The sequence below is a fragment of the Arachis hypogaea genome, chromosome 9, assembly GCF_003086295.3.
Source record: "Arachis hypogaea cultivar Tifrunner chromosome 9, arahy.Tifrunner.gnm2.J5K5, whole genome shotgun sequence".
NCBI lineage: Eukaryota > Viridiplantae > Streptophyta > Magnoliopsida > Fabales > Fabaceae > Arachis > Arachis hypogaea.
Genome location: NC_092044.1, coordinates 4,542,669 through 4,566,920, shown reverse-complemented (window position 1 = coordinate 4,566,920; position 24,252 = coordinate 4,542,669). Strand labels below are relative to the sequence as shown.

At 35.4% G+C, this 24,252-nt stretch overlaps 3 protein-coding genes and 4 non-coding genes across 7 annotated transcripts; all 7 read left to right on the top strand.

The window, feature by feature from the left end:
* Nucleotides 1-1,239: 1,239 nt before the first annotated feature.
* LOC112710039 (large ribosomal subunit protein eL28y) lies at nt 1,240-4,302 on the top strand. The gene is made up of 3 exons (XM_025762115.2): nt 1,240-1,575; nt 1,941-2,104; nt 3,940-4,302. The coding sequence occupies exons 1-3, from the start codon at nt 1,347-1,349 to the stop codon at nt 4,084-4,086; spliced, it is 540 nt and encodes a 179-aa protein (XP_025617900.2). The 5' UTR covers nt 1,240-1,346; the 3' UTR covers nt 4,087-4,302.
* LOC112713727 (small nucleolar RNA R24) lies at nt 2,758-2,847 on the top strand. Its single transcript, XR_003158696.1, has one exon. It is a non-coding gene; the product is annotated as a small nucleolar RNA R24 (small nucleolar RNA).
* Nucleotides 2,987-3,075, top strand: LOC112713730 (small nucleolar RNA R24). The gene has a single exon (XR_003158700.1). It is a non-coding gene; the product is annotated as a small nucleolar RNA R24 (small nucleolar RNA).
* LOC112713728 (small nucleolar RNA R24) lies at nt 3,284-3,373 on the top strand. The gene has a single exon (XR_003158698.1). It is a non-coding gene; the product is annotated as a small nucleolar RNA R24 (small nucleolar RNA).
* On the top strand, nt 3,557-3,644 carry LOC112713731 (small nucleolar RNA R24). The gene has a single exon (XR_003158701.1). It is a non-coding gene; the product is annotated as a small nucleolar RNA R24 (small nucleolar RNA).
* A 9,784-nt stretch (nt 4,303-14,086) lies between the features above and the next one.
* Nucleotides 14,087-15,552, top strand: LOC140175020 (zinc finger BED domain-containing protein RICESLEEPER 3-like). The gene is made up of 3 exons (XM_072201913.1): nt 14,087-14,183; nt 14,366-15,394; nt 15,485-15,552. Exons 1-3 carry the CDS (start codon nt 14,087-14,089, stop codon nt 15,550-15,552), a joined length of 1,194 nt encoding a protein of 397 aa, XP_072058014.1.
* A 4,193-nt stretch (nt 15,553-19,745) lies between these two features.
* On the top strand, nt 19,746-22,638 carry LOC112708738 (uncharacterized). The gene is made up of 3 exons (XM_025760678.1): nt 19,746-20,207; nt 21,248-22,184; nt 22,457-22,638. Exons 1-3 carry the CDS (start codon nt 19,746-19,748, stop codon nt 22,636-22,638), a joined length of 1,581 nt encoding a protein of 526 aa, XP_025616463.1.
* The last annotated feature ends 1,614 nt before the right edge of the window (nt 22,639-24,252 follow it).

Genomic DNA, 24,252 nt, shown 5'->3' with positions numbered 1-24,252 from the left:
GAGTTCAGGTGGTCCTGAATCACAAAACCAACATCAGAAAGAAGAATATATAGGTGCTGCTTTAACAACAAGGAACTCCTGAAATCAGGTTAATTTTGAATGAAGGCACATACAAAACTTCAGTGAGTGTGAGGGTTTGAGATAATGAAACAGAACCAGAAACAAGCACAGGTATGCGAGTATGATCAGGGAGAACTACAAATTTATTTGCAAACCAAATTGAAGGTTTGAAATTGTCCAAAGTACAGGTCACATGACAAGTAGCGCCAGAATCTAAGATCCATGATTTAACTCCAAGTGCAGAAATTAAAGCAGTAGAGAAAAGTTTACCTTCCCCTGCGCTTGAAGCTTCAGCAGTGATAATAGGGGGCATTGTGGATGGGACTTGTGTAGATAGGAGTGATATTAATTGTTGATACTAGTGAGAAGTGAGCTGAAGAGGAATGTCCTTACTTGTGTCCACATGATTGACCCGAACTGTGGCTGGACTTTGTTTCTTGTAATTAGGTGGATAACCATGTAACTTGTAGCATTTATCCTTGGTGTGGCCGAGTAAACTGCAGTGAGCACAGAGCGGCTTATCTTTTTTCCCTGGACGGATCTTGGAGTTATAGTGTGTGTTCTTCACGGCAAAAGCCAGTTGCGTCTCATTGCTTGTTGGAGGAGCAAGAGTCAGTTCTCGTTGCCGCTCTTCTTGAACGATTAACGAGAAAACTTCAGAGATGCTAGGCAAAGGCTTCATCAAGAGAATTTGGCTCCGAACTTGATACTGAAAAATAATTTTCTGCTGCATCTCTATTAGCTTTATGTGAAATATATACACATACACATCAGTCTAACAAACTAACAAACTAGGCTAACAAACTAGCTAACAAACTAACAAACCCCTAATCTAATGGAAAAGATTCCTCTCTAAATAAGGCTAGCTAACTGCGTGCAGTAAATAAATAACAATCTGCTAATACTCACTCCTTTTTGTAATCTATCGTCAAAATAAAACATGTAAATCCCAAAAATACTAAAGAAAAGTAAGATTATATCTCAAATACATCATAAAAAAAAGAAGAATCTCACATGTAGTTATCTTTATCTAAAATTTATAGTTGATAACTGTTAGGTAATAATTTAATTAAATTTGTCAAAATTTTAAAAATTTTTCAACTATCAACTTTATGCGAATTTTTACCCAAAAAAAAGTAATTGCTAATAGCCTAATACTAAATCCTTCTAATTTTTTGTATTGTTGTGTAGTGGGCCGCTAAACTGGATCAGTAGTAGTCTTAGACCATGGACATTTTAAAACCGGATAAACGGGTCGAACTTACCGACCTGATCAACTCCGATTCATGTTAATTAGGGTTTCTCCATCGTACTATATAATGGTCTATAAGAACCCTAATTCTGTGTTGCAGTCGAAAAAGGAAAAGATGACGACTGTTCCAGGGCAATTGGTGTGGGAGATCGTGAAGAAGAACAACTGCTTCTTGGTGAAAGAGTTCGGAAGGGGCACTCAGAGTGTTGAATTCAGCAGAGAGCCTAACAATCTCTACAATCTCAACTCCTTTAAATACTCAGGTACCTTTCACCATTATCATAATTGGAAAAAAAAAAGAAGATTTTTGCTTTGTTGGTTGATTTGGAATCTCCTTTCTGAGAAGAATTCGGGACAGTAAAAATGAGTAATTGAAAAAGATTAATTGTAGTTTTAGTTGCCAATTTTTTTTAAGTATAAAATGAAGAATAATTGGATGATTATTGCTTAGGTAGAGCTTGCGTTGCTACTTAGATGATTTAATTTTTATGATGATGGCTATGTGTATAGTGTTTATATACTGAGGCTAGTTTAGAAGTAAAGTGGTGTTATTGTTGGGTATGTTTATCAAACCTTTCTTTTTCACTTGTTTGTTGATTCAAAATTCATTTTATGTTGGTCATGGTAGGTTTGGCAAACAAGAAAACTGTTACCATTCAGCCTGCTGGTAAGGATCAGGGTGTGTTGTTGGCTACAACCAAGACCAAGAAGCAGAACAAGCCTTCTGCTCTTCTTCACAAGTCTCTGATGAAGAAGGAGTTCAGTAGGATGGCTAAGGCTGTTCAAAATCAGGTAAAACCGTAAAAGGATGTTGATTTAATCTGTCCCTGTTTTCCTAGGTTGGATATTAAAAATATCCTGAGTTTTTTTTTCGTTGATACTTAAATGCTGGATTATTCACTAGCATTATATACTGATTCACCATTCGCTAGCTGAAAATTTTGTGTATTTTTTTATGATTGAAAGAAATTTTTTTATATATTTTAAAGGAAGCCTTTTAGGTTGATGTTGAATAGGGTATGTTTTGGTGCATAGTTTCTTTATGTTTTAGTTGTATGTTTACATTAGTTTGTTGAGGTCCATGGTGGTCCTGAAAATGAATGTTTGCTTTGCATTTGTATGTTGTAATGATATATGCTCTGTTTACAACAGGCTGTGCTCTCCAGAGATCTGGAGCCCGACTTGTAATCTGAATCCTGTTTTAATTTCTAAAATGAAATCTACATGTTACATCGTTTGTTAGTTTGTTCATTAGAAGTTCTTTATGAATGCTATGTTAATAATGGAGCAAAGCTTCATGTGTTATTTTATTTTGTGTTGTTTGGATCAGTTGTACTTTTTTAAGATGGTTTTCTAGATATGTTGGTGTTCCAAGAATCTGTTCTGAATCCCTTTTTATTGAAATTAAACTTTTTTTGAACCTTTGCTGACATGACCTGTTCCATGTAGTTGTGATGAGCCTATAACATGTAAGAAGGATCCCAAGTTGGGTTTCTTCAATGAAATATTCTTGTTACGCTTGGCTTCTGAGCTATTGAGCTTACATCATTCTGAAATTCCCTCATGAATGAGTGTATTCTTTTAATCTTTTCACTGTTGAGTTGTTAATAGAGCAAAGGCTGCCTCCCTTTTATTTTTTCTTATTGACCAATTGAGCATATACACGTGTTCGCCCTAGTGGTGATGAGCCTCTAACATGTAAGAAGAACCCCATTGTTGGTTTTTCAGTGAAATAGTCATGTTACGCTTGGCTTCTGAGCTTCTGTCATTCTGAAATTCTTTCATGCCTCATAACTATACTCATTGGATCTCCTCAGAGTTTTGAGTTGTTATAAATTAAAGGATGCTTCTCTCTTATTTGGTGATTAATCATTATATTAAATGATTATGTTTGGTATATTGAGTTTCCAATAAAAGTTTGCTTCACCGTAGTTCCTGTGATGAGTTTAATGAGTTGTACATGTCTTCTCCTTAGTGATGATGAGCCTTTAACATGTAAGAAAAATCCCCAGTGGGGTTTCTTCAATGAAATATTCATGTTACGCTTGGCTTCTGAGCTTATATAGGTCATAAATTCTTTCATGAGTGTACACTTTTTGATCCCTTCATAGTCTTGCATTGTTGTAGGTCAAAGATTACTTCTCTTTAATGTGCTGATTAATCATTAGCTTAAACAATGTTGTTTGGACAGGTGGGATTTTTCACCAATATTTTGCTTATTCTTGTGATACTTGTAATTAGTGTGTAGTGGTGATGAGCTTCTAATATGTAAGAAAAACCTTGTCTGGTTTATTCGATGAAATATACATGTTATGCTTGGCATCTGAGTTTGTATCATTGTAAAAGTATTTTGAATGTATTGTTTTCACTTCATGTATTTGGTTTTATTCGAACAAAATTTCGTTGCCAATGTTTCTTATGCAAAATATTAATTCGCCTTTAAAGGCATATAAGCTTTCTTTGGCCTTGTATGAATGATGTGTTATTCCTATGTTTAACTAATTGTGCAATTTTTTCGCTTTGAACTTCTACTATGACTTTGAAGAATATTCTGAAGTTTTCACGTTACATGTCCATCTGTCTATATTTTCCTGATTTCTTTTTCTGAATTATGCAATGTGTTGCAGGTGTCAAAAAACCACTACAGGCCTGATCTCACTAATGCAGCTCTTGCAAGGTTGAGTGCCGTCAATAGAAGCATCAGAGTTGCCAAGTCTGGTGTCAAGAAGAGGAACAGACAGGGCTTGAAGATCCGTGGCAGGAAGTGGAAGTGAATCAAGATGTTTTGCATTACACCCTAGTTTGTGTTTCCTTTCTATTTTAGTGTTTGTAGAACTCTTTCAGATTTTGAGTTGTTTTTGAAACACATTTATATGAAACTGGAACTCATGCTATAGCTTCCAATCTTTTCTTTTTCTCACATTCTTCCCTTATGGATGTGGATAATGGTTATCATGCTTTAATAATCTAAAAAGAGAATTTAGTTTGGATGTTGTGTATCAGTTTATCAGGAAAGAATATATATATATATGCTTTGAAAATGGTAATTTAATTTAATTATTCTATAAACCAAAAATCAGACCAAAAGGATGAAATAGTAAGAGTAAATGGTTTGTTATATGATGTATTTTTCTCTGCAAAGTGCTGCAACGAAAAACTTCTCTATTTATTAAAAAATAAATAAAACCCGTGAATTCTTTGTATAAATAATAACATATGATAAAACGATCTATTAAGTTGTGTTTGGCTCAGTGAACACACAAATTTATTAGTATGAGTGTGAAGACATGGGCGAAGTTACATTTCTGTTCTTTTGAATGGGACAACAGAGACAATATTGAAAAATGGAAATAATTTTGAGTTATGAATGGGACATAAGAGACAATATTGAAAAATGGAAATAATTTTGAGTTAATAATCAAAATTGTCTGTGGCTCGATCTCTATTTTCTTGAAAGATAAATTCAATCAAAATTGTCCTCAAAAGATTTATAATTAATCACGTTAATCCTTCCGGTTATTTTGTTACTAACAACGTAAATTTTGCTGACATGGTACGTTAGTTTTTTTTTTGTCCTTTTGGTCATAGGCTGTTAAGCCCAAAAAGCAAAAACAGAACCCTAACTACCTAGAATCCGACCCACTCGTATTCGCTCCGAAAATCCCTCCTCAACCCGTCTGAGTAGCTTCGAGCCTCCATTCCTGTCGCTGCAACACAGCTCTTGCAATGATAGTTCTTCAAGCATTCCTTCATCATCCTCAATTGACAAGCCATTACATCTTTGAGCTGTTCTCCAGTGCATTCGATAGCAAATGTTATGCTCGATAACTGGTCGTTTGCTCCAATCCCCTCTTAACCGAGGATTCAGGTGAAGAATCTTCGGAGGATCTTCCCCTTCAACTGACTTTAGTCCTTGTAACTCAACCATGAACTATGAAATTGCAACCAATCCATCATTTTTCCTCAATTCCCAAGCTTAAGAACATATTCCTTATGAGCAAAATGGGGTGTCTCCACCACAGTGCTTGAGGAACCTGTTGCTAGCCCGCAAGGTAGAAACAATAAGCCATCTCTCTTCTGCAATTCATCCCCAGTCATTGATATCCAAGAAAGACGGGACTCAAGCTTTCCTTTAATGATAGATTTTTCTCTGGACTCCATGTCATCAGCCGTGTCTAGTTCTCCCAAGCCTTCAGCCCAATGTCCATGCCTCATCTATCATTCTCTCAAGCATAGATAAATTATTTGTCCTATTCATTTATCACATGATTCTTCCAGTAATCCTGCCATACTTCTGAGGAAACCCCAAGTCCAAAATTTCCGCTAAAAGCCACAGGGCAACGAATTGGATTAGGGGTGGAAAGCGAGCATTATACCATTGATGCGGCGGTGGCAGCAGCTATGGAGCAGGGGATTTAAGACGCTTGATAGACGTGGTATCTCTTCAACATCTGGCGACGACGGCGGTGGTTACTGGAGACGGTGCGCAGCGTAAAGCTTGAAGAGCCACCATTGCGGGGTTGTGTTGCAGCGGGACAGAAATGGAGTCTCGAAGCTACTCAGATGAGTTGAGGAGAGATTTTCGGGGTAGGTACGGGTGGGTCAGGTTCTGGGTAGTTAGGGTTCTGTTTCTGTTTTTTGGGCTTAACATCCCATGATAAAAAAGACACACAAAAAAATTAACATGTCACGTCAGCAAAATTAACGTTGTTAGTGATAGAATAGACGGAGGGATTAACGTAATTAATTTTAAATCTTTCGAGGACGATTTTGATTAAATTTATTTTTTGAAGATGAAAATAGAGATCAAAATATCTTTTAGAAACAATTTTAACTATTAACTCAAATATTTTTGTATTGTTCTTAATTACCATCTAGTCATAGAGAGATAGTTCTCTTTGTGTCTCTATTTTTAGCTTGTAAAGGTACAAACAGAACTTTACTTAATTCTTTCTTAAGAACTTTCTTATTACCAAACACCACATCACTATTCAAGTAAGTGTGTAGGGAATTAACTTGTATGAAAACAAATATTTCAATATAATTAATAAACAAAAAGTAATTTTATATTTTTGTACCAAAATATCATTGATAAACAAAAAATATTTTATATAGATATCTAAGTATCAAATTATTTTTACTTTTCAATTTTAAAAAAATAATTTCTTTTTAGAAAAAAAATATCTAAAAAAGTTCTAAGCACTTTTATAGAGTAAATACCCATAGTCGTCATTGAGATTCGCGTAAATACTCAATGTAATCCTCAATATCTCGATTTTCCTATTTTAGTCCTCTAGATAGAGCTCCGAGTACTCAAAGTGGTCCCTGGGCATATTTCTAGTGATGAGTCATCACCGAAACGCTGATGTGGCCTCTGTTTGCCACGCTGGAGGGGTCCAATAGCTATATGAGCTGACCAATTTTCAATTTGTACCCAAGCTGGTCCCTCCCTTTATATTTAACCCTAAATTTTCAAATTTTTGTTTGCATGAATGTTGCAGAGCTCACCAGTTTCTCGATGTTGCTGATTTCAAGAAATCTGAGGCTACAATGTGGATGCCATGTATCAGACAAATCAATCTCTGGGCAAGCCACTAATGAGAGTTGTTCAAGTTGAGGTGCTGCCATCCATAGCATTGCCACAGATTTCAAACTCCCACAATTGTCGATATATAAAAAACGAAGACATGAAAGAGAGCGTGACACCACAATAGATTTGAAGACGCACGATATATAAAATTCTACTGCCTTGAAATACCAAAATGGCTTCCAGTTGATTAATAGACACTAAAGCATGTCCAAGAATCTTGTATCCTCTTGCAAAAACTCTTGTATCTCTCTTTTCATGTACAAACAAGGGCCAATCTCAAATGAGTTTAGGTGAAAAACACCAAGATGAAGAGGAAAATAAACAGTTCATGATCTGACCATTTGCACTAGCCTTCTTCAACACCATTGCCATTTTTTTTCTGAAATCATAATCCAATAGAACATTTCAATATTCATCAATATACAGAGGCATGTCTAATGAGAGCCTTAACTTTACATCAGAAGTAAATATTGACTGTTATACCAATATCAAAGTAATTCAAAGGTCACATTACAAGATTCTATGCATAATGCCAAATTAAACATTGTTACTGACATCACTCAACCATCTCATATGCATAAACTATTAATAATATATTCGATGAATCCTCATTCACCCAATCAAATTCTAACACCAATACTACATCTACATTGCATGTTATACCCAATGAGCAAGCATCTGTATCATCACCTCCATCATGTCACAACAACAATGCTGCATACATATCACAACCTTAAATTAAATGATATTAGAAGATCATTAAGGAAAAAGAGAAAACCTGCATACTTAGAGGACTTTCAATGCATGACTACCTCATATGAGCTGCACAACAATGACTTGAATTTCTCATATAACTTCTATGAATCAAACTTTACTGACACAATTGATAATTCTCAACAATTGACACAAGATTATTTTAAAAATTTAACTTTCTACCATTCTTTTTTCTGAGTTGTCTATCACTCTCACATCACAGCCTAAACACATAGAACCTAGATCCTATGCTGAGGCTATCAATAATAAGATATGGCAGAATGCAATCAATGTAGAGCTTGCTGTCTTACAAAAAAATAAGACTTGATCACTTACCATATTGTCCAATGAAAAGAGATCGGTAGGATGTAAATAGGTGTTTGAGCTTAAATTAAACTCTGATGGGAGTATAAATAGACATAAAGCCAAACTAGTTGCTCAAGAATTCACTCAAACTGCTGGAATGGATTATTTTAAAACCTTCAGCCCGGTTGTCAAGATGAGCACTCTTTGATATTTTGGTGATGTTGTGGTAGGAAGAATGTCCCACTCAGTCTGAAAATCTTGTACCCCTGTAACCCTTGATCAGTTACTGTTTCAAATTAGCGTGAGGTCGTAACTTGTCAAGTATATCTCTTTCCATCTGGGAATCAACTGTATCTTCGTCTACTTCATCAAACGACCAACCCAACATCACAAAATCAATGCCATCTTTATCAGACATTCTTGCCATCAAAGCTTCACTGCCATTCACCACATTCTTCAATTCGGCAATGGAAATTGATTGCTGTGGAATGAAGAGAGTGTGATGAACAAGAAGAAGAGATGATGTTTACGATTTGGGGATTTAGGGTTAATATAAAGGGAGGGACCAACTTAGATACAAATTGAAAATTGGCCAGCTCATATAGCTATTGGACCCCTCTAGCGTGGCAAAAGAGGCCACATCAGCATTCTGGTGATGACTTATTGATAAACCCCATTTTGACGGTTTATCTTGTATTGATTTTAAGAGATTTTATGACCTTTTACCCACATTTATCCAATGAAATAGCATGGTTTTGTGATTGTCTCCTTATTTGTGCTTAGAAGTGAAAACATGCTTTTCAACCCTTAATTTGATGGTTTTAATCTCCCTTTGATTCCACTAGATGCCTTGATATGTTTGTTAGTGATCTCAGGTTGAAAAGGCTAGGAATGGATCAAAGGAGTGAAGAGGGAAAGCATGCAAAGTGGAGAAATCATGAAAAGTCAAAGAAGTTGAACTCGCCCATGGATGCGCACGCGCACCTGGCGCTTGCGCGCACCTGCGAATGACCCCATAGACGCGTACGCGTGCTGTGCGCGTACGCGTCGGTGCCGTTTTATGATTTTTTAATGAAAACGTGGCCAACAAATTCTGAAGGGTTGTGGGGCCCAATCTCAACCAACTTTGGTGCCTAAACTGCTATTTAAAGCCAAGGATTGAAGAGCAAAGGGGATTCCAATCATTCACACTCATTAGGATCAGTTTAGAAGTAGTTTCTAGAGAGAGAAGCTCTCACTTCTCTCTAGAATTAGGATTAGGATTAGGTTTAGTTCTTAGATCTAGGTTTTAATCTTTGCTTTCTTCCACTTCTACTTCTCAATTCTTTGTTGCTACATTCATCTTCTTCTACTCTTTTGTTGTAATTTCCTTTATGTTGTTCTTATATTTTGTTGTAGATCTAGTATTGTTCCTTCTACATTCTTCCAATTCAATAAGAGGTATTCATACTAAATGTGTCTTCTTTGCTTTTCTATTGTTGATCTCTTGTTTTTGTAGTTGTAGATTTCTTTAATTCTTGCATTTAATAATGATTACTTCTATTGCACTCTATGTGTTTGTTGAAATATCTCTTTTAGTTTTAGTGTAGATTTTGTTCCTCTTGGCCTAGGTAGAGTAATTAGTGACACTTGAGTTATCTAATTCCTTTGTTGATTGATAATTGGAGAGATTGCTAATTGGTTTGGAGTGCACTAAAGCTAGTCTTTTCTTGGGAGTTGGCTAGGACTTGTGGCTCAAGTCAATTCATCCACTTGACTTTCCTTTATTTAGTAAGGGTTAACTAAGTGGTAGCAATGAACAATTCTGATCACAATTGAGAAGGATAACTAGGATAGGACTTCTAGTTCTCACACCTTGCCAAGAGCCTTTTATAGTTGTTAGTTTACTTTCTTGCCATTTATCTTTCATGCCTCTTATCAAAACCCCAAAATAACTCATAACCAATAACAAGACATTTTATTGTAATTCCTAGGGAGAACGACCCGAGGTTTGAATACTTCGGTTTATAAAATTAGGGGTTTGTTACTTGTGACAAACAATCTTTTGTATGAAAGGATTAGTGATTGGTTTATAAACTATACTTGCAACGAGAATTCATTTGTGAAATTCTAAACCATCAAAAATCCAATCATCAAAATGGCGCAAAATCTACACTAAAACTAAAAGAGACATTTCAACAAACACATAGAGTGCAATAGAAGTAATCATTATTAAATGCAAGAATTAAAGGAATCTACAACTACAAAAATAAGAGATCACTTATCACTAGAAATATGCCCAGGAATCACTTTGAGTACTCGAAACTCTATCTGAAAGACTAAAATGAAAAAATCGGGATCTTGAGAATTACATTGAGTATTTACGCAAATCTCAGAGACGACTTCGGTATTTACTCGATAAAACACATTTAAATAATCTGAATCATTTTACAAGAGCATGATGATAAATAATATATTTACAGAAAAAGAAACTGACATTATGACTCATTTTTCAAATCAATTACGTGTCAAGATTTTGGATAACTAATTGAGTTGTGCAAACTATTAAAGAACTATAGTCAAAGATCAAAATTATCATTACTTGTACAAATAGAAAACTATTAATTTTAATTTGGTGTTAGGTAAATAAATCTGTTTTTAAACAGATTTTTTTTCAAGTAAATTCCCAATCAAGTATGCACAGGCTACATCAATAAATCAATTGATTCACAATACAAAGATGATAATTAATATATAAACGTTTGGTGTGTCAACTAACAATTTAATTAAATATGTTAAATCATCTCATCATTTTCAATTATTAGGTAAAAATTCACGTACTATATATTAAGCTGCGTTTATTTTTGGAGACAGGATAAAATGATACTAAAACAGAGACAATATAATAGAAATATTAAAAATGATCCTTTGTATATTGTATTTGAATACGATGTATAAAATATTAATGTAATGTCTAGTATTATGTTTGGATATACATAGACAAGACTAAAATTAAATATTATATAAAATAACTAAAATAGCCATATGATTTCAAATTTTCTGTATCAAGTATAAACTAATTAAATAGAAAATACGTAAGAATACGTAGTATAGAGGGATTACAAGAAGAATTGGTCGATGAACTATCAAGGTCAAAATGTTATTGAAGTAAGAATGATAAAAGAGAAGAAATTATACAGCCCAATAAAAATTCTACAAGAAGAAGAGAATAATGAAAAAAAGAAAAAATAGAGAGAAAAGAATACCTGAGAACGACTAATCTCAAATTAGGAAAAATAAAAAGGGATAATAGTGGAATAATAAAAAATATTTATAGACAAAAAAAATTAATAAAAAAGTCCATATCCACTTTTTAAGTCTTGTGTCAATCGTTGTCCTTCATAAAATAGTGGACACAAAAATATAATATAAAAAATTATCCCAAAGACAATATATTCAGTGTACATGTCTCTACCTCCAAATACTTTTTAAACATTAGTTATCTATATTTCTTTGTCTTGTCCCAAAAATAAACGCTACCTCCAAAACCACCAACTTTGCATCTAAATTTTTACTCAATTATAATCTTCACACAAAAATATTTTCATATGAGTAGTCAGCAGTCAATCACAACATAGTCTATATTATTCTAAGAATCAAGATAAAAAGCAACACCTTTTGAAGACTGTAAAGTGGAAGCAATGGTTGATCAATTGTCATCATCATCAACCTAGAGCCACATATGGTCAGTTTTAAGACCATAGTGTGATGGTGAAACCAAACTTTCACGATAAAGACGGAAGTATCTGCGAGGATTATCATAGTCTGGCATGTCATCATATGAGTAGTAGTTGATCACAGGATATCCTAACTTATCACCCTTATTTGCAGAATTATACACAACTAATTCTAAACATTTACGATAAGCATAAGCAGGATGTCTTACCAAAACAAGAAGAAGATCATTTTCCATTATGTGCAATGGTCTTATGGCAATAGCATGAGGAATAAGCTCCTCACGTGGGATCACCAACATTCTAGTCCAAGAATCTTTATTTCCATACTCCTTCATCATCCACAAATCCCACCTCGAAGTATCCATGACAAACACACAGAGAATTCCTTAGCCAGGCTCGCGATGGATCAACCCGCCTTCAATGTTAGGCAATGCTATTTGACCATAGCTAGGGCCCGCTGCGGGTAGGGTAGAGTGAGGTCTGGGTAGGCCTATTTGACCTTATTTGACCTGCTGCTGCGGGTAGGGTAGAGTGAGGTCCGGGTAGGCCTATTTGACCATAGCTTGGGCTGGCAATACATACTCTACCTGCGGGTACCCTACCCGACCCGCTACGGGTAGGGTACAGGTTTAGGGTGTACCCTACCCTACCCTACCCGCACCCCCCATATATAACATGTTTTTAAAAATACCCTACCCTACCCGCACCCCCCATATATAACATGTTTTTAAAAATTTATATACATAGTGAAAGAAGTGAGACTTGAACCCTTGACCTCCATCATGTGTAACAAGCAAGTAACCACTAAGCTAGCTACTTACTTTGATAGTATAATGCGTTTGTATATTTATGAAGTTACATAAAATAAAAATTAAACAAAATAAAAAATCATATATAATTTAAGATTCAGAAATCACTCATTGCTCATTAGAAACCCTAAAACTAAGTGGGAGGCTGGTACTCTGGTAGCGCCGTTTTCTTCCCAAGTTTCTTCCGAAGCCATAAGCCTCGGACCTCAGTGCTTCATTGCCCCAACTCTCCTTCCTCGTTCGTCGTTCCTCCATTGCCGCCACTCTTCTTCCTCCTCTGTGCTCTCCTCGCAACGCCGCTGATTCGTGACCTTCTCTCTTCTCTACGCTGCTGTTCTGTTCTTCTTGGTATGTATTTTTTGTTTGAATCTGTGAAAATTGGGGCTTTACTGGTGGTGAATCATAAGTCTTTCATGCTAGAGTTTGGTTAGATGATGTGATTGGTAGCTGTAGTGGAGTAGCTATATTATTTCGTTTTATTCAATGCTTGTTGTGTGCCTCTGCCCAACCAACTCAGTTTTGTTTTCTTGGAATGTAAATGTTTGAATTGATCAGGTACAACCCATTTTTGTCTATGATAATGGTCATCCAGGTGGCATTGAACCAATACCTTTGGACAGTGCAGTGAATCATATCTGGAAGAAAGTTCAGGAAAAGCTTCCCATAATTAAGGAAGCTATAATTTGCGAAAAAAGAAAACCTCTTGGTGTTCTTGTTCCACGTAGGTGTCAATGTACTTGAATTTAAGTAATTCTTTTTTTCTTCTTTTCTTTTTATTTTTTCCCCTCAAAGAAACAGAGATGAGTATATTAGAGGTTCTATTGTTTGCTCCATTGAAATTTCAAGAGCAAGAAACATGAGGTTGGTTGTTGTCTTTGGTTACCAATGTGAATCTTATAGGAGAAAATAGTTGTCATTATCCATGGGTAGTGTTACTTGGTGTTTCATTATTTTTTGTACTTCATTGTCTTCTAATCCTTACTCATGAATTGCTCGAGGCTGAAATTCTCTATTTAATTTACATTTCAAAGTGAAATCCTCACTTCAAGGATCATAATATATTTAATTCTACTTACTCTATATTGTTGAAATGTGATAATGGAGAATTTGATTAGCCTTTTTGACTTGATAAGTTAATGTAACGATATATTTGAGCCTTATGACTATAATGTAAAAGTGTTGACCATTGTGATGCTTTTTCTTAGTAAAACTTGAAGTGATGCTTTTGTTATTGTGTGCAAGTGAAGCATATATAATACATGAAAGAAAATAACAAGAAGTAAATATTTAATTTGAATGTGATGTTATTCTTAAGGGTGAGGAATAAGATACAGTGGTGTAAGTTTAAGCTTATGCAAAACATATATAGTCCTTTATATGATATTGTGTCTTTATTTATTTGATTTGCAATGTGTATTTAAGCTTATGCAAAACATATATTCTTCTTTTTTTTAAGGATAGAAACTTGTATAAATTTTATGTATAAAAATTGGATTCCTAAATTTTTTATGTATAAATAATTTTTCTGAATTTTAATGAATTTTCAGCAGGCTTGAATTTTTAATATTTAATTATTTATTTTACTATTGTGTAGGCAATAATGGATAGTACCAACATGGATGTAGTGGCTCAAGAACAACAAGAAGAAACTCCTGTTGAAGAAACTGCTAATTTTGTTCCAGACGAGTCTGTCTCGGGTGAAAATAGCAACAAATCTTTATTGAAAAGTGTTTATTGACAATACTTTAGTAGATATAAAGAGGGTAAGTTAGGGGGGACGTCTAGACTCAAATTATTTGTTGTTAGGGGGGTAAGTTATTGCATACGCGTTGCTGTGCTCATATTTTAAACCTAATTGTGAAGGATGGTTTCAATTTAGTTAAAGAAAGTGTGGAGAAAATTCGTAATAGTGTGGTGTATTGGACTTCAACTAGTAAAAGACATGAAACCTTTGTGAGTTGGTGTAGTAAGTCAGGTGTTCCCTTTACCAAAAAACTATCTCTTGATTGTATGACTAGATGGAATTCCACTTATGTGATGTTAGAAACTGCATGGCTGTACAGAGATGTCTTTGCTCGACTAAAACAAAAAGACTCCAATTATAAAAGTGTGCCAAGTAATGAGGAATGGGAACTTGCGAAAGAAATTTGTGGTAAATTAAAACTTTTTTATGATGTGACTCATTTGTTTTCTGGAACTCAAGTTCCAACGGCCAACATTTACTTTAATAAAGTATGTGAGATACATGTTGGATTGAAAAAATGGGCTGTTTCTCCTAATCCAGTTATTAGTAGCATGGCATGTATGATGAAGAGAAAGTTTGATAAGTATTGGGAAGAAATTCATGGCACCATGGGTGTTGCTGCAATTCTAGATCCTAGGTATAAGTTTGATGGGCTTGAATATAAATTTGCTAGGATATGTGAAGATCCTAATGAATGCACAAGGAAAGTTGAGAGAATCAAACAGGCATGTTATGAGTTACTTCATGAATATCAAAAGAATACATTTAATTCAAGCAATATATCAATGGAATCTACACAAGAGCTTAGGGTTAATGCAGATGAGGATGAAGATGTTGGTTATCAATTGTATATTAGACAAAAGAAGAAGGAAAAATGTTCATTTGTGAAGACGGAATTTGATCACTATGTAGAGGAAGATGTTCATCCTTTAACTCCTGATTTTTATATATTAGCTTGGTGGAAGGTAAATGGAGTTAGGTTTCCAACTCTTCAGAAAATTGCAAGAGACATATTTGCCATTCCTGTGTCTACTGTTGCTTCTGAGTCTTCTTTTAGCACAAGTGGCCATATAATTGCTACTCATCGTGGTAGTCTTCATGAAGATACGGTAGAAGCTCTTATGTGCAATCAAAATTGGTTGTGGGCAGAATATTATAAAAGAGGTTATTTATGTTTTCAAGTTTTTTAATTTGTTTAGATTTTATAATTGTGTTAAAATTATATATAATAAAATTGTTGTATTTGATTTTTAGGTGGAAAACCTGATTATCAAACTGCTAATGAAGATGATGATGCATTTTCTGAACTGACGGAAGAATAATGTTGTAAAAACTTGGTTTGTTTATGTTATTTTAATTTTATTAAGAACTTGATAATTATGCTATTTGTAATTTTATATTGAATTTGTTTAGGACTTTATTGTATTTAATTTTAAGTTAAACTTAGTTTTTTATTTTATTAATATAACAATATGTATGTTTGTAATTTTATGTTGAATTTCTTTAAGATTTTATTGTCTTTTATTTTAATTTGAATTTAGTTATTTATTTTTTATTTATTAATATGTATGAAATTTAGAATGATTGAGTTTTATATTTATTTTTAAAAAATTCATATTTTTGCGGATAGGATAGGATAGAATATGGTTTTGTAATTTAGGATGCGGGTAGGGTACGGGTTGAGAGATTCTCAACCCGCGGGTAAGGTAGGATAGAGTTTTATTGAGATTTTCTACCCGCGGATAGAGTTAGGGTTACCCTACCCTACCCATTGCCAGCCCTAACCATAGCTCTCATTTCCAAGGTTGAAAGAAAGAACAACTATCGCAGTTAGGGTTACCCTACCATTCGAGAGGATGGAGAGGGATATCCTGAACGGTTATCCAGGAATATGCGCCAAAAGTGTATATTCTGGTGGAACTTTCAACAACCGTGAGAATCTTGAACTTGTCATTGACATGATCATAGCCAAACCCAAAATTGGAGATAGGTCTCTGTTGGTCATATTCAGAATGAAGTGTCAACCACTCGGATGCCAATCCAATGCAAGGATTCAACAACCTCACTTTGAAATCAAAGCTTGGAAGATCGGTTAAGCATAGGAACCCATTGCAGGTGCCCGTGATGTTCACGTAATAACCGCCCACGGGGAAGTAAACCACTTCGGTACCGAAAGAAAGGTTCTCGAACAGAGATTGAATGGGGATAAATCCAATTTCGTTGTTGATTAATCAGGGAAGGTTGGAATAGACCAAGTGTAGTTCGGAAATGGCTGGTTCCGCCATTATTGAAAGTTGAACTTGGTTCTTGATGAAGTCGGAGCTGGAGATTAGGGTTTTCCATGACTTGCAAACTCTCTTGAATTTCACAAGGGACCTGGCCGGAAGCCTCAATAGGATTAGCTCTATGAGCTCAGCCGGCAACATTGGTAGTGTCGGTGGGCGCAGTGGCGGCGGCAGCAGGAGTGAAAGTAGTTTGGACCACTTGGTGGCGGCTCCAAACACCACCTTCACAATAGCATGTGCCCCCATACTCGAGTATACTAGGGAAAATGACTAGCCAGTGTTTTACTTGATTATATTCAAGTTTTTAATCAAATTTTGTAAACCATTAATGTAACTAATTTTTATCAGCAATATAATTAAACTTAATTCAAATCAATTACGTGTCAAGTTTTGGGATAAGTAATTGAGTTGTGCAAACTATTAAAGAATTATAGTCAAAGGTCAAAATTATCATCTTTAATGGGTAGTTCATATGCTGACGTTGTGGTGCTCATACATTGAGTTTAGGAGTTTATTTATTTAAATATAGTCACTAGAAATTTTTAAATTTATATTTATAAATTATAAATTATTATTTACTTAAGTTGTTATTTTTAAATTTTAAATTATTTATTTGGATTGTTATACTTAAGTTATTATTTTTTTAATTTTAAATTATTTTATTTAAGTTGTTATTTTTTAAATTTTAAATTATTTTACTTAGGTTGTTATTTTTTTAATTTTAACACTATTTTTATAAAAATTTATTAATTCTTTTTAGCACTATTTTTAAAAATTTTTTTAGATATTTTTAAAATTTTTGTAGATTTTTTTCAAAAATTACAGCTACATATGTAAATTTACGTTAATTTAAAATTTTAAAAATTATTAATATATTTATTTACTTTATCTATAAATTTAATTTAAATTTAAATTAAAATCAATCAAATTTAAAAAATTTTAGTTATGAGTTAACTACAAAAATATAAGTTATGAGATATGTGAAACACAACAATTCAAAAGTACATCAAATCCTTTCTTTACATACATCCAAAATCTTTGAATATTTTGCTGAAATTGAAAGTGAAAGGACTCTTGAAAAGGATGGCAAATCTACCAAGTACACTGTTATTGAATTAGAAATTGATGATGGGTAATTATATATTTATTTTTATAAATTTAAAAATTTTAATATTTTCATCTTTTTAAATTGTTATGAATATTTTTATTAATATTATTAAGGTTTAATTACTCTGCAGGTCCCTATAGTTTCACCAAATTTTTAATTAGGTCTCTATACTTTTTTTCTTTTCAATTGGGTCCCTGTACCTTTTTTTTTTCAATTAAGTCCCTGTCGTCGGTGTATCGTTTGAGATAACAGAATATTCTTCATAAAAAAGGAATATTCTTGGCAATTAGCTGTAGAGGCTTGGTGAAGTAATCTGAATTTTTTCCTAATACCCAAATAACCCTTCACATTTCATTCCTAAGAAAAAAAGAAACCCTAAGTTTCTCCTGTCTTCTCCGTCTCCTGCCTCCGTCGACGGCGTGTGTGTCTGCCATCGACTGCGACAGACGGTTGCTGGTGTCCCCTCCGTTGCCTTCTCTCTGTGCTGGGCCCTTGATCGTTGTTCTTCTCTGAGGTCTTCTCCACGATTTGTCCGGCCAAGGCGTCTTCCTTCCGTCGCAGTGAAGGCCCTCACCTGGAGTCACCGTGCCGCACGTTGCCGAGCCTCCGACCACGCCTCTGCTCCATCTCCCTGCAGTAGAAGTTTCTGCAAGTAAGTGACAAAGAAAAAATCCTAATTTTTTCAATGTTAAAAGTTGATATTTATGTTAATTTTTTGCAAAAAAAAATTATGGCATTGTTTGACTGTTGTTGCTGTGATGGTGGTGCTTTGAATTGATTCTATTTCTATTTTTATTAAATAGATTTTGCTTTCAATGGGAGATTTGTAAAAGTGTAATGTATGCTGATGGTTTCAGCTTATGAAAGTCTCGACCTTTTTTTCAAATTATGTGATTGAATAGAGCTACTATGGCATTGGATGATGAATTTTGTTTATTCTTGAATGTTGATTATTGTGGCTGTGCCGATGTTGCTTTAAATAGATTATGTTTCTGTTTTTAATATCTGTAGGGATGGGGGAGGAGGATTTTACCATAGACATACACCATGGTGGCAAGTTTCATGATTTAGGGAACGGGCTAGAATATTTGGGGGGAAAGGTGTTGGAAGATATGCATTATGAGCTCGATGAATGGAGTTTGCAAGAAATAGTTAGTGAGTTGCAAAAGTTAGTGTACAAAGGGAATGCCAGGATCTGGTACTGTGAACCAGGCTGTCAATTGAGCTCGGGTCTCAAAGAGTTGATGAGTGATGGAGATGCCATGAGAATGGGTAGGTTATTAATGTCGCAAACTGTTAAGCATTGCTCGGTGTATGTTGTTGATGGCTGTAGGGAAGGTAACGGTGTTGAGATATGTTCGAATGATAAGGACTATGTGCCAACTGAAGCTGAGTACAATGAGAGTGGTTTCGTAGAAGTAGAGGTTGAATGTGAATCAGAAGCGTCTAGTGAGGAGGATAGATTTGATGACAGTGCAGACGATGGAGACCACGAGGATCATTTTGGATTTGACGTTGAAGATGGAAATGATGGTGGAGTTGGAAATGCTTTTGGGGGATTTGATGGCCCTTTAAATGAACATGACAATGCTCAAACTGGTGGTGTTGATGCTGCTGTGAAAGACGCAGCCGTTAGGGATGATGTTGAGGTTAGAGAGATTTCCGAGGGTTATGAAACTGAAGATATTGATAGCTATGAGGGAGATTCGAATGACATGATTAAGAAGAGAAGATATCCTAAATACAATGAGGCTGAGATGAGTAGGGAATATGTGTTTAAGGTGGGATTGGAGTTCAAGTCACTTGGTCAGTTTAAGGATGCTATTAGGGAGCATGCTCTGTTGAATGGAAGGGATATTAGGTATATCAAGAATGATAAGATTAGATGTAGAGTGGGCTGTAGAGGAAAGAAAGGGAAGTGTAGGTGGATGGCGTTTGCATCCAAAGTTGGTGGTTCCGATTGCTTTCGGCTGAAGACCCTTAACGGAAAGCACACTTGTGGACGAGATTACAGCGGTAGGCTTACATCAAGTAGTTGGGTGTCTCAGAAGATTGTTACCAATATTAGTAGGGGGAGGAGATGAAGATTGCAACAGTAATTCAGACTATTCAGGATAAATACATGGCTAATATTTCAGTCACAAAGGCTTATTGGGCGAGGAGAAAGGCGCGGGAAGAAGTACATGGCAGGGCTATTCTACAATATGGCATGCTCAGAGATTATTGTGCAGAGATTATAAGGACAAATCTCAGGTCTACTACTCAGATTTTGGTTGACAGGCCTTCAATTACACACCAACCAAGGTTTATGAGGATGTACATGTGTCTAAATCCTGTCAAGCAAGGCTTTTTGGCTGGTTGCAGGCCTATCATAGCAGTAGATGGCTGCCACTTGAAGGGTGATCATGGTCAACAACTATTGGTGGCTGTCGGAAGAGATCCAAACGATAACTATTTTTCAATTGCTGTTGCTGCTGTAGAGGCTGAGACTAGAGACAGTTGGGGTTGGTTTATAAACTTGTTATTGGATGATATTGGAGATGTCAGTAAAAGAAAGTGGGTATTCATGTCCGACCAACAAAAGGTTAGCATTTGCTATTTAAATCTATTTTAATAGGCTTATAAAAGCTACAATGTAGCATGTGTATGATTTATGTTCTTGAAATCTTGTAGGCGGGCACATGCTGCAAGCTTTCAAAATGTCACATATATATATTCTTTGTATATCTTTGTCCTGTTGTATTTGTGTTTGATAATTCCATTGGTAAATGTGATTTTTCTAACTTGTGTGCAGAAAAAAAAAACAAAAGATGTTAGATCTTGTCTCTTTGGCCTCTTAAATTTCTGTTAACATTTACTTTTCTTCCATTTAATACAATTCAAATATATCCTCCCATGCTGAATGCTATAGTATAAGTTAGCAAACAATGCAAAGAAAGGCCTATGCCATAAAATTAGATGTATTATTTGTTGCTTGTGTTTGAACAAAAAACGGAACACAACCTAACTTCCAGATTAGAATAGATAAGAATTGGAAATGATGGGGAACATTTGCCTAAATTTAAAATCAATTTCATAGTCAAAAGTCAAAACAGAGCATGCAATGAGGAAAAGAAAGCCACAAAGAAAAAGGAATGCGAATAATATATCTATAGTGTAGACCTCATTGGCCACACAATAAATATTGCTGTTAAAATATATCTATAGTATAGACCTCATTAAGCACCAAAATAATGCATGTCACTTTTCTTATCAAGTTTCTTTATTTGATTTTTGAGATTATTGAAATGTTCTGTCAGTAATCATGGTGGACTCTTAAATCATAGATGCACAAGTCTCATTTCTTTTGCATCGATTCATCATTTGATTATGTCTAAATTTGAAAAGTTATTTTCATGGGGAAAAACAAAAACAGTGATATAAGAATTTACCTTTTTATTTATTTATTTATTTATTTATTTACTTTTAATATGATATGTTGTAGCTACTGAAAATTGAAATTTAGCTCATATGTTGCTGCGTTTTATAACTGAATTATATATGCTATGTTGCAGCTCTATAAAAAGTTATTATATATGATATGATGCAGCTATATGAATCTGAATTATATATGCTGTGCTGTAGGGTTTGATGCAAGTTATTCAAGAGATGATGCCGGCGTTAGAGCATCGACTATGCTTGAGACATCTGTATGCGAATTGCAAAAAAGCATATGGAGGTGGGACTGTTTTGCGGGATCTAATTCTATCAATAGCTAAAGCTACATATGTTGAGGAATGGGAGAGGAGGATGACGCAACTAATGAACATCAACCGTCAATGCTATGAAAAGTTGTCATCATTGGATCCAAAGCTCTGGTGCAAGAGCCATTTCACGTTTCTTGCTAAGAGTGACATGTTGATGAATAACATATCTGAAGCTTTCAATGGTAGGATCTTGGAGGCAAGAGACAAGCCCATACTTACTATGTTCGAGTGGATTCGATGTTATTGGATGTCTCGGTTTGCTGAAAAAAAGAAGAAGGCCGAAAAATATGAGGGTACAATCATGCCTAAACCCAAAAAGAGGTTTGATGTCATTGCTATGCGAGCTATGGAGTGGCAAGCAAGATGGGCTGGAGGACTGAAATACGAAGTTTTTCATAAGAACCGGATGATTGTTGAGAGGTTTGTGGTTGACTTGTTGGCTAGAACGTGTAGCTGCAGATTTTGGGGGTTATGTGGAATGCCCTGCCCGCATGCTTGTTGTGCCATATTCGAGAAAGGGGACAGTCCAGAAGATTATTGCAGCAACTTTTATAGCCCAGCAGCCTATGTTGTAACTTATGGTAACTTAGTTTCTCCAAACAATGGAGAAAATATGTGGCCGAAGGTTGAGTGTGACACCATCATACCTCCCATCTTTAGGATGAAGCCAGGAAAACCACGGATGGTGAGGATCAGAGAACCTGATGAGAACCGTTCTCAGACAAAGCTAAGGAGGACGGGTTCATCTGTTACATGTAGCAACTACGGCCAATATGGACATAATAGAAGGCATTGTCCCAATCTAATAGTGTCAGGTATCATGCAAATCTGAACCTACAAACTGTTGTTTTACTGTTTAAAATTTGAAATTATAGGGTATTTGAGGTGTATGAAAATTTATTATGCTGTGTTATAAATTGTTGTGAATTGATTTGGATTGCAAACAGATTATGCTGCCTTATAAATAGACTATAAGATGATTATCAATTGATTATGCTGTGTTATAAATAAATTGTAAATGGATTATAAATTCATTGAAAAAAGAGCTGAATATTCATGTTGCAATCTGCTGTTTACCTGATTTTAGAACCTGGTGTTGCTGCTGCCACCAACGGAGAAGGTTCGAACGCTGCTGACACTGTGCCTACTGCTGCTGCTGCTGATCCTGCAGCTGCTGTTGACACTGATCCTGCTGCCGACAACAGATCCGGTGTGAATATCCGTAGATCTGAGCGAATAAGGCAAAGGAAGGGGCAGGGGAAGGGGTAGAGGAAGGGGTAGAGCTACATCTTCACAACCACTTCCCACCACACCTGCATCTTCCCAACAGCTACATGCCACACCTGCTGTTGCTGCCTCCACTCAACCACTTCCCATACTTGCAACTTCAGCTTCTCAGGCTCCAACCACATCCACCGGTGCAGTGCTCCAACCACAGCCACCTCACAACAAGCCTTACCTCTTGAAGGGCCAGCCTCCCAGCCTCTCCTAGCTGTGGCAACTGCAAAATCTGACCAAGCACCTAAAGCATCTTCTCAACCTTTACCAAAGACAAAGGTGTTTGGTGTGAGGAGAAGTGGGCGGCTGAAGTTAGGAGTGATAAAGCAAAAAGGAGCACCTAGTCTACATATAGACCTAAGTGATGACTGAAGTCTCTTTATATTTATAGTTAGGGTTGTTGGGGTTGCTGTTAAATAGTATATCTTGTGATGAATTGTGTCTATGTGGCCACTGTTTATTATGTGGATAGGACCACTATTTTGATATTTTGTAATCAGATTGGACCACTTTTAATTGTTGCAGTCTTGGATCTTTATTTTGGCTTAGCTATATGTGGCATATTATATGACCACTTATGTTATGATATTTTGTGTAAGTATGGTTTACAGGAACACTTAATGAAAATATATGTAGCATATTTTCTAGCCACTTCTTGCTGTAAGTTGTTGTCAATTGTGAAAATTTAACTATTCAGATTGATAAAGTTGCTTCCCAACTATCATTTGTTATACACACAAAATACATCAAAGTGTAAAATTGATTCAAACTAAACTTAATTAACTTTAATTGGATTGAAGCCATACAATCTCTTATATTACAACTTCATAGCACACATAACTCTAAACTCTTGCAAACCACATTCCAATTATTAAGACTAGCAAAAACATAAATAGCATATATTGCATTTTACATTGAATTTTCATATTGTCATCCAACCTCCCAACTTGTTCTTGGAGAATATTCAACTCATCATATAATCTACCCACACAAGCATCTATTTCTTTGCCTTCAACAATTAATCTCTCCATCTCCACGTTTAGCCTCTCTATCTTTCTTTCTTGTGCATCCAATTTCCACATTTCAGCTTCCAGCTTAGCAGAATTTTGTGTTCCAACAACTCCAACAGTAGCAGCAGACACGTTACTTCTTGCACCAACTTCATCAACCCACTCAAAAAATTTGCATCTTCTGTTAGGGCAAGAAACAAATCTTCTATTAGGATTCTTTGTTGTTCCTGAAATTTAAAGACTCAGAATGTCACCACACAAACAGTGAACCCGCCTTTCCTTTTCCTTTGGCCACCCATTCTTTGCACCATCATCAACCTCAATCCAATCAAAATCATCAATCCACTAAAAAAAGTTGCATTTTGGTATCTTCCCACAAGTAACATACCTTCTACCATGGTCAGAAACGACTGAGGAAGGCGGACGGTTACTGCCTCTCCACAGAAACACAGGTGTCTTCTTTCCTTCGAGTACGAGCTCCTGGAAACACAGCTTCCCGAAGAGAGAATGAATGAGGTTCCTTGACTATGAGCCATAAAGTTGGAGAATATGAAAACTGAAATTGAAGAAGGGAGAAGAAGAGAAACCTCAGATA

What these genes read in the sequence shown, in the direction of transcription:
- LOC112710039 (XM_025762115.2), top strand. Translation starts at nt 1,347, where the DNA reads ATGTTAATTAGGGTTTCTCCATCGTACTATATAATGGTCTATAAGAAC. An exon ending in CAACTCCTTTAAATACTCAG is followed by an intron (nt 1,576 to 1,940) that starts GTACCTTTCACC and finishes TGGTCATGGTAG; the next exon opens with GTTTGGCAAACAAGAAAACT. An exon ending in CTAAGGCTGTTCAAAATCAG is followed by an intron (nt 2,105 to 3,939) that starts GTAAAACCGTAA and finishes AATGTGTTGCAG; the next exon opens with GTGTCAAAAAACCACTACAG.
- LOC140175020 (XM_072201913.1), top strand. Translation starts at nt 14,087, where the DNA reads ATGGATAGTACCAACATGGATGTAGTGGCTCAAGAACAACAAGAAGAA. An exon ending in TCCAGACGAGTCTGTCTCGG is followed by an intron (nt 14,184 to 14,365) that starts GTGAAAATAGCA and finishes GTTTCAATTTAG; the next exon opens with TTAAAGAAAGTGTGGAGAAA. An exon ending in GGCAGAATATTATAAAAGAG is followed by an intron (nt 15,395 to 15,484) that starts GTTATTTATGTT and finishes TTTGATTTTTAG; the next exon opens with GTGGAAAACCTGATTATCAA.
- LOC112708738 (XM_025760678.1), top strand. Translation starts at nt 19,746, where the DNA reads ATGGCTAATATTTCAGTCACAAAGGCTTATTGGGCGAGGAGAAAGGCG. An exon ending in TCATGTCCGACCAACAAAAG is followed by an intron (nt 20,208 to 21,247) that starts GTTAGCATTTGC and finishes GCTGTGCTGTAG; the next exon opens with GGTTTGATGCAAGTTATTCA. An exon ending in TCCCAATCTAATAGTGTCAG is followed by an intron (nt 22,185 to 22,456) that starts GTATCATGCAAA and finishes ACCTGATTTTAG; the next exon opens with AACCTGGTGTTGCTGCTGCC.